Source organism: Aythya ferina, assembly GCF_964211825.1.
Source record: "Aythya ferina genome assembly, chromosome: 1".
Lineage (NCBI taxonomy): Eukaryota > Metazoa > Chordata > Aves > Anseriformes > Anatidae > Aythya > Aythya ferina.
The window spans coordinates 127,193,254-127,202,920 of record NC_140296.1 but is presented as its reverse complement, the minus strand read 5'-3'; the positions used below and the strand labels follow the sequence as shown (position 1 = coordinate 127,202,920).

General features: G+C 39.9%; 1 protein-coding gene across 1 annotated transcript; it reads right to left on the bottom strand.

The window, feature by feature from the left end:
* Nucleotides 1-5,863: 5,863 nt before the first annotated feature.
* TMEM52B (transmembrane protein 52B) lies at nucleotides 5,864-9,667 on the bottom strand (the record flags this gene model as incomplete). The annotated part of the gene is made up of 5 exons (XM_084533477.1): nucleotides 5,864-6,114; nucleotides 6,559-6,725; nucleotides 7,700-7,738; nucleotides 8,966-9,009; nucleotides 9,620-9,667. 5 exons carry the CDS (start codon nucleotides 9,665-9,667, stop codon nucleotides 5,864-5,866), a joined length of 549 nt encoding a protein of 182 aa, XP_084389603.1.

Genomic DNA, 9,667 nt, shown 5'->3' with positions numbered 1-9,667 from the left:
GGATCAGAGGAACATAAAGCCCTGGTATTTTTCTAAAAGTACTCATACAAATCCTTTAGGCTGCTCCAAGAAACTCATAATTCAGGCATTACTGGTGGCTTTATCCCGTACACTGATATGCACACCTGATTTGCCTGCAGGGTGGGGCTCAGGCTGACAACAGAGTTTAGGACACGCCTATTACAAATCCCCACAGCAGACTCACAGTGTGAGCTTGTGCCCTCTGCCTTGTAAAGAGTCATTTCACGTACTGCCTGCCACCCACTTTTGCACTCTAGAGCCCATTGTTTCTTGAACTTGGAGGTCTTTTGGTGGCACTCTCTCTACAAGCCCAGGTACACCGTGATCTCTCACACTGCACAAAGGAGATATATGGATGAAACATATTTACTTAGATGCATATATACTGATGGTGGCAGTTCCCAGAAAATCTGGTCTGCCATGGGAATACAAATGGGTATGAGTTAGAAATCTCACCTACACTTACAAATTAAGCAAGTACTGTTGGGCCTGACACCTTAAAATGCCTTTATAGTGAGAGGTGATGAACAGGCAAGTTAGGGGTGTGTTTTTTCTCACCTGAATCATGACATCTACTCTTGAAGGGATGAAGTGTGTTCCATAAGAACTCTGGCAGACGTTTCAGTGCCTATAGGGTTACTACTCAGCACAGGGCTCTGTGGCCTCCTGCACATTGCAAGGACCAGCTCCAACAGGCATGTGCCAGGCTCTCTTAAGGACAGAGCAACCAACAGTGGGAATGGCATAGATGAGTGTGTTTCAGTCTTTAATAGTTCACATAAATGATGTTAGTACAGGAAGCATCATCAACTTGTTTCTGTCTGTGCTTAGACACGTGGACATTTCCCCATGGTTGCAGGTAGTGTCAGAGGATCTCAGAAGAGTGAGTCAGAAGCAAAGCATCATTTTTGTTTAGACCTGGAGAAAATGCTGGTTTTGTGGCATAGTTCTTTTCACCCATGTTTGGCCTCCTTTTTGCTTCCTAATTGCCTGCACCATAGCAGTTGCTAAGTTTACAGATCTGTTGAGAAGTAGCTGCCTTTCCTCAAGAGAAGATTTTTTATTGTTTCACCCAGGCCATCAGCCCACTGTAGCTGTTTTACAGACTGATCTCAAACTCCTGTTAATCACTGTTTCCAACTCCAGGATTATATATATATACATATATATATATACACGGATATATATATATACATATATGTATATATATATATATACATGTAGCTCAGGATACTGAGCAAACATCTAGGTTGAAATTCCGTTACAAATAGGAGAAAAGTTTTGGGGTTCTTCCCTGGTCTGATGCAAAGACATGGGCCATGAGAGCATTGCTAGGTGACCTCTCCTCCCCCAACAAATCCCATGTGAGGATTACAAATCCCCTTACTGAACTTTTTCTGTCCTGATGATGCAGCCCTGAATATGCAGCCACAACGCTTGCTCCTCCCACTTTCTGCTTCCTCCCCAACAGGCACTGAATTCCCAGCCTCTCCGCCGGCTCAGTAAAAACAATAACGTCACTGGCACAACGGCAGGCAGGAAGATGATACATGCAGAAGCAGTAACAAACAGCTAGGCATCTGACTTAGAGTTCTTATTAAAATGTCAGCCCATGGGCATGTGACAAACCCCACATTCTGGATCCATGTGCTAGAGGGTGGAACTGGAAATGAGGTTGGTTATTTTTCCTACACTGAACTCCAAGCACAAAGTGGTTCCCAGAGTGGCCAAACAATGAGCGCTTTCTTAACTTTGAGTGTCAGAAGAACTCTGAGCATGTAGTGTATTGCTGTGTCTGCAGATCAAGCAGGCAGAGCTTCACTTTAAAAGAGATTCCCCAAGTACTGCCAGTGCTGTAGCCATAGAAACAGGAGATAAAAATATTTACTCAGAATGCAGGGGCAGGGGGCTGCAGCCCGTGCTGTGCTACGCAGAGCTCCTGGGGCAATGCTAGGATCTCTACAGTATTCGTCTGTAAGGTGTATCTACATAACTGGCCAAAATTCCATGACTTGAACATAAAATTATCCCTGTTATTTGCCTTACGTTTTTTGAAGGTGTCATCATAGGTGGATATCTCTTGAGCCAACCCTGGAGCTGCTGTTTACTTATATCAGCCACCTGAAACTCAGGATTCCCATGGATATCTCTTTCATTAGTACCTCCACTTGGGTCCTTATTCCATTTGCAGCTCCACAGGAAGATTTTTTTTTAAATATTTTATTTTATTTTATTTTATTTTATTTTATTTTATTTTATTTTATTTTATTTTATTTTATTTTATTTTATTTTATTTTATTTTATTTTATTCTCTAGTATGCTTCACGCATATCAAAGCCTGTCTTGTCAGAAAACTTCTACTTTGTAGGCTGAATCTCAACCAAAGAAGGCATACCTGAAGTCACTTGCAATTCTGCTCTGCTGTCTGTCCATGGGCAGTTCCCCAATCCTTGCCTGACGTGTCTGTTGTATCTGCTGTGACCTGTCACCAGTTTATGCTGAATTTATAGCAGCCACAAAAACATTATGTGCATGTTGGTTCTGGGTAAGGGCACAGGGTTAGTCACTCCCAGCAAACAATGATTAACGGTGTAGATCTTTTCCTTCTAGGAAACGTCTCAATATTGTCTATGCTGAAGTCTCATCTCACTACTTAATTTTCTAAATTTTCTACAATTTCTTAATTTTCTACAGTTTCCTCAATTTTCTACAGTTTCTAAAAAGCTGCTCAAACAAAGCCTAAGATTATGTTATGAAAAACAGAACCCTTTTATTTATTTTCCAGGTATGTCCTTCTTTATTTGGGGACAATTCATGTCCTTATTAATTTTAAATGAGGGGAAAACTGTTGCTACTTGATTTTTTTTTTTTTTTTAATATTGCATAAAAGTAGTAGTTCTTAATGTTCAATAGTATTTAATGTTTATACTTCATTTTCATTCCGAAAGCATAAAAGATCCCAGAAAGCTTATTAGCCATTATAAAACAACACAGAAGATATATTCAAAAACCAGGCTCTACAGTGAGATGTAACCACCTACAATGGAGAACAAAACAGCCAAATAACTGCAAATAGCAGTACCAAGTAGTAGCTTAGCTCTGTAAATAAGCATACTATACTTTTATGGGGTGTGGTTCTGCTTTACTTATTTATTTATTTTTTCTCCCCACAAAGTACACGTGGTCTTTATTGATTAAGTCCTCATTTTTAGATTGTTTCTGGAAGAGAGAACTTTGCCAATTCATAGCAGACCTAAGAACAAGAGTAAATTGTCTCCAGTCAATGACACCTAATTTTTGCTATTAGATACTATCTCGTATCATTACCTAGAGTCTGTAGATCTGTTACTATTTTATCTATCTATCTATCTATTTATTAATCTGGTTGTTTCATGTCCTGTAGGCTCTGAGTATCTGATTCATTGCTAGAGTTATAAATATTTTCTCTGAAATTGCTCATCTGAAATCACTTTAGTAGGAAACTATCCCTTAACAAGTGAAGTTATGTCTATCATTATTGTCACATTATTTGATCTCTTGCCAGCAAAAAAGCCTTGAGGTGTCTGCTCTACTATGTTACAATTAAGTGTGAGACATGCGAAGAAGAATGTGAGCAGATGGAAAAGTGCAGGAGAGTTAGACTATACTGGCTCTGTTCAGGGGAAATAAATTAGCAGGTAATACCCAGCTCTGGGTACAAGTGACATGTAACTTTTTCCTTGAAACGGAGAAAAAGGAGATAGTAAAGGTTATGTGCTGTGGAGGAAGGGGAAATCAAGAATTTTAAATCTTCCCTTTTTATTGCACATCTTATCAAAATTACAGTGTAATTATTATTTAAAATTCTTAAAAACTGTTAATTCCTGTTCTCCTAGTCATGGGAGGAATTCCAGCAGCAGGATTGCTGCCCTGTGGAGCACGTCTGCCATCTCATGTTAAATGCATGCACAGCTCAGCTCTCAGCCGCCTGTGTTCACAGGCAGGAAGAAAGGGGTGGAGGCAGTGGGGGAATGGTATGTTCCAAGTGGAAACGATTGTGAAGACTTCCAGGAAATTTCTGGTCTTGATAGTGCTTGACACATGTTCAGCCAATTCAAATGTCTCTGTTTGCTTCAGGCTTTGACTGTATAGTAAACAAGAGCCTTCCAGGAAATGCTCTGCAGCTTGCTGGAGAAGTCAGTCTTAAACTGGACTTCAGAGACCAGCTGATGAAATAGGTCACACTATTAGATGTTTCACAAACAGTTACTCTTATTTCAAATGTGTCGTAGAGCAGGAAAGACATAACCTTATATGTCATTTATTTTATTCTAGATTATCATTCATTAATGGTACAATTAGCTAACAACTATGTAATTCAGGAAAAAATTCATGATCTAGGAAATCGAGACCCTCTTTCAATTCTCTTATTGGATATAAAATTTCTGTGACTGGGCAAGGTCTAGGACATCATCAAAGATGTTTTGGTTTTTCAGTTCTGCTTTATGTTGTCCCTGAAGGTATCTTAGCAACCTTCTCTAAATTCCTTTCTAAAGTTTTCCATGGTTTTAATTTCAACAGCAGTTATGTTCCTAAACACATTTGGCAACCTGGTTCTTTCTCTTAACTACAAAATGATCACGTTTCTGTATTTCACAGGAGTATTGTGAAGATCAACATTATTATAGCAGGAAGGGCTGTGCAGGCACTTCAAACAGATGTGAAGTCAATGACCTGTGCATTCATATCAACATCAACACACGCATGCAGTTAATTCATGACTGCTTATTATTTGATATTGGATGTTTCTTATTCTTTAATGTTTTTGGTTGTTGAACCTGGGATAGAGAAAATACCAATGTAATTCTGCTGCCACCCTGTCATGATTCCCTAGTCCAAGGAACATTTAGAGATAGTCCATAACTATGCTCATCCAAACAGTTTGATGAATATTTCTGGATGATTCAACACCTCTATGTGGATCAGGAAAGACTTGCATATTATCTCTATCTGAGAAATGGCTTAAATCTTTTAGATGATCTTATTTAGCTTGATTTGCTTTTGACTACAACAGTAGGAATAACTGATATATGATATAATATGAAGCTAAATGAATTATGATTGAATTTTATTTCAGCAGTAGTGTTCCTGCACCTCCCATTGTTTGATATGTTATCACAGGTTTATGTTATCATAGGTTTAATTCAAATGCCAGAGCTTGTGACTGCTATTTCAGAATTGCTATACATCCTATTCAGGACCAGACAGTGCGCAGTGTATAAATCATTTAGGGAACTGCACTGCACATGCTACTAGTGTATCCTATCATTTTCTTACATGCATATTGTATTCCTACACAGGTCTTTTTTATTAAAAAAAAAAATGCTGTGAATTGTTGGTACTTTTCTATAGTTTGGTTTTATTACTGCATAGTAAGTCCTTTTCACATTTTTGTTTTTCCTGGTATGAAAAGCTCTGCCATCTCCAGGAATCTTAGGCTGGAGGCAAGTACAATGAGGTAGCATCTGCCATCTCCCTGTAGGTCTCCAGCACCAGCGTGCAAAGTATCTCAGCACCTTGATCCTGCTACCTCTTTGATTGTACATGCAAAATGCGATTCTAATGACATCTGTGTGTAATAAATGGACCTGGGGAATGCCAATGGGTGATTATCTCAAGGAGGTATCAAAAGGAACCATCAAAATATGCTGGATCTTGAACTGTTTGGAACTTTAGTATCTTTTTTTTTTTGCCTTTGTCATTAGACTAAGGAGTTTAATCTGGTAATCCTAGTCCTGCCCAGAAGAACTAGCCTCTGAATGAAATCATTCTCTATTTTACTGTCATTCACTAAACACAAGCACTAGCGTCCTGGGAGGGCTGGCAGGGCATCCTTGACCTCAGCAGATGTTTGCAGTTTTGCTTTGGGCACAGGATCCACATCTGTCACTTTCTGTCCGGCCTTGGCAACTGTGAACCTGCTCATGCGTAGAGCTTCCTCATAGACTGGAGGGGTGTCGGATGCCGAGAGAGGTGATGTTCCCTGCACAGTGTTATGGGAATGTGCCACTGCTAGTATTCTCCTGGCAGCAGGTCCAAACACCGAATGGAGAGCTGGAAGGGAGGACACAAATCCATTTGCCTCATCCTGAAAGTACCACACAATTAGAGCACAGTGCACAGGCTTTTCTGTCCCCATAGCCTAAATATTTTCCTTTCCTACCCTTTCATCCTGCCCTAAAGGGAAGAATGAAGCCCCCTTAGCAATATCCCATAATTGCTCCTTCATCAAATGGCACCAAGGCCCCTGTAGCTGCCCTTAGTTCACCCAAGCACGTCTTACAACCAATTCACCATCTGACCATATTTGCTACATGAGGCTTTTTGAGCACCTTAATTTATAGTATTTACAGATGCCACTTTCCCAGCATCCTGCCTGGGATTTCCCTCTGTCAGCCCATTGGGGGAACTTGAGATGCCCCACCCTGGGCTTTTCACAGTACATTCCTTCACAGTAGGTTGTACTGAGGTCCCCAGCCTCTGTCAAAGCTAACTCACAGGTAATGGTATTCTGGAGGGTGCTGTCATGATCAAAAGCAATGACGGTGACCTCGTAGGGCTGAGGACCAGATTCGTCCCCTCCTTGATGGCAATGAAAACAGCATCTCATGCAGACAGAAACCAGGCCACACAGAAGAAGCAGTCCACCAATCACAACCACCAGCCTGGAAGGGGAGAGAAAACAGAATTTGAGCAGAAAAAATCTTGTTTAGAGAGGGCATATTAAGATCTCTCCCTGCTTAAAGCAGGGCTAATATCAAAGCTAGACACAATTATTTGGGGCTTTGTCCAGCAGAGTTTGGACTGTCTGTGGTGATGGAGATCCCATCCTTTCAGGCACCCATTCCAGTGCAGCATCATCCTTAGGGTAAACATTTTTTATTCTATCTGACCTTCTACCTAATTTTCTGTATGATCAGAACTTCCCTGGATGCAGCTTGGCCCATGGTCTTGAATCTTTAAGTTGTGCAACTTTGAGAAAACTCTGTCTCTGTCTTCTTTTCAGATAGACTTCAGCTTGTGGAAATCTGCAGTTACGTCCCTTCCTCCCTGCCTCTTAGCCTCCTCCAGTCTGGACAGACCTAGTCCTTTCAGCCCCTCCTCACACATTGTGTCCCCTGATTATTTTGTTGGCTTTCCAGGAGCCTTGCTCCAGTTTATCAATTCTTCTTTTGTACTGGGGGAGCAAAGCTGGACTAAATAATCCAGAAGTGTCCTCATGGAGAGGAAAATCATACCTCTCAATCTGCTGGCTACAATCTTACTAATGCAGCCTTGTAGATGTCTGACAACTGCTGCCCTTTTTAATCCCATCCTTAATTACTAAGGAAATGGACTGAAATTAGTAAAAAGATGAGTCTTTTAAAAGGCATACAGTGACATGAAGGCTTTATTAATATTGTGCTTGCAACTATACATGGAATAAAAAGGAGGCCTGTGGTGGCAAGTCAATGTTTGCCAAAGACAATGCAATGTCTAGGGGTTGGCTTGCTACTGCTGCAGAACATTAGAAGGTGTAAAGGGAATGCAGGGGGTAGCATCACCCTTTAGTGAGTTACAAGACCACATTTAATCCCACCATTTGCTACTGGAATTGTCCAGTGATACAGATCTTTAAAGTAATCATATGTCATCTTACCAGATATACCACAGATGGACCCACTCTGTACCTGAACAGCTGAGAAAAAGAGATACAAAAAGTAGTTAGACATAGAACAACAAATAAATGGAAAGATCCCCACTGTATCCTCTTCCAGCTTCCCTCACACTCCTGTTACACTGCAGCTTGTAAATGACAGAAAATATGAGAAAAACACAGTATTTCATGTAGGAGGCAGTTGCCCAACCTCATCGATCTTGTCAGATGAGTTTCCCTTCTGTTTTGCTTTATCTCTTAGTTGTTCCCCTGATATTTGTGCCTGACCAATTTGGTTTGCAAACCTTAGGAACTGCATCATGTTATAATTTCTCAACTTTCTTTCTTTTTTTCACAATTCAGTTTGACCAATGCTATGTTTTACTTTTTTTTTTTTTCTTCTGACTTTCTCATTGATTTTTTTCTGTCCCTGTGAGTACATTTTAGATACTGTGTTGTATGTTCCTTTAGTTTCAGTCAGTTGAACTGTCTGTACATTTTTAAAGATTTAGTCAAAACAGAATCCTAGTAGGACATTTTCCACATTTGTTTTAGAATGGAACAGAATGGAATGGAACGGAATGGAACGGAACAAAACAGAACAGAACAGAACAGAACAGGATAGAATAGAATTCACTGCAATAGTTCAGTTGGAAGGCATCTTCAAAGGTCATTGTGTCTAACTGCCCTCTTCAGGGCTAAACAAAAGTTTAAGCATATTAATAAGGTCATTGTCCAAATGGTTCTTGAACACTGACTGTCACGGGGCATCAAACAGCTCTCTAGGAAGTATGCTCCAGTATTTGACCACCATCATGGTAACGAAAATTTTCCAGATATCCAGCCTGAACCTCTCCTGGCACAGCTTTGTGCCATTCCTGTATGCCCTTCACTTGTCTTGTTTTCTGTTATTCTTACAAATAACACCACCATTCAGCAAAGAAATATATTTTAAAAACAAGTTTTTAAGGAAAGGTTAATTACAAATGCATAATCTCAGCTAATCAAAATTACACCAGAACACTATTAATCGTTAGAGTTATCCAAATAGGGATCAGAAACAGTACTGCATGATGAATATGTTGAATAGGTAGCAACCAATGCACTTAAACTTCAAAGCAATGGGCATTTTATGTAAGTTTTCAGTAGTCAAAATGAAAGTAAGCTTTTCTGGAAAATGTCTGTCACCATGTTATTAACACTGATGTCCACTACTAACTTTGACCTTCACAGTTTTCTTAAAAGAGTGCAAGATCTCCAAATACTCACAATTCAGCATTGAGACACCCTTCCTCGCCCCTCACTTGGGGGAACTAGAAGGAGAAAAACAAATAAGATATGCAACATTTGTTTCTGTCACCATAGACAGTTACCTGTCTGAATTTCCTATGGAAAGGTCTCGCTGTTATCTTCAAAAATTTCCCTGTATATTCTGCTGTAGACTTAAAGTTACTGTGATGGCAACTTCACCATTTCACATCTTAACTTCACATAGTCAATAAAATCCTATTTAACATTGTTTCCAGCACAGACTCCAACTTCCCTTTGCACTCACCACAAGTTTCCCTTTTCCCTTATATGTAGCTATGCCATACTACAGATGTAAATCCTTCTCCATGCTCAAATATTGGGAGTGTATATATATGGGGAATACATATTACACTCACATCAATTTGAATTTGTCTCTGTCTCTCCAGCACTCCTACCCTTCTCATTCTTCTGTCTTGGGTAACCTGACCTCTGCGTTATCATCCCTGGAATAACAGCAATTATTCTTCTCTTCTGCATTTGATATGCCCAATTATTTCTAGTATAACAGAAATTCCTGTTATTATCAATTGCTAACAGCTGTCCAGCTTTCCAAGGTAACTCCACAACTAAGTAGAGACCATATGAAAAGGGACTGAACTTGGTGTGACTTACCCATAAGAAACACCCTAAAACAAAGCAGATCATGACAAGGCTATGCAT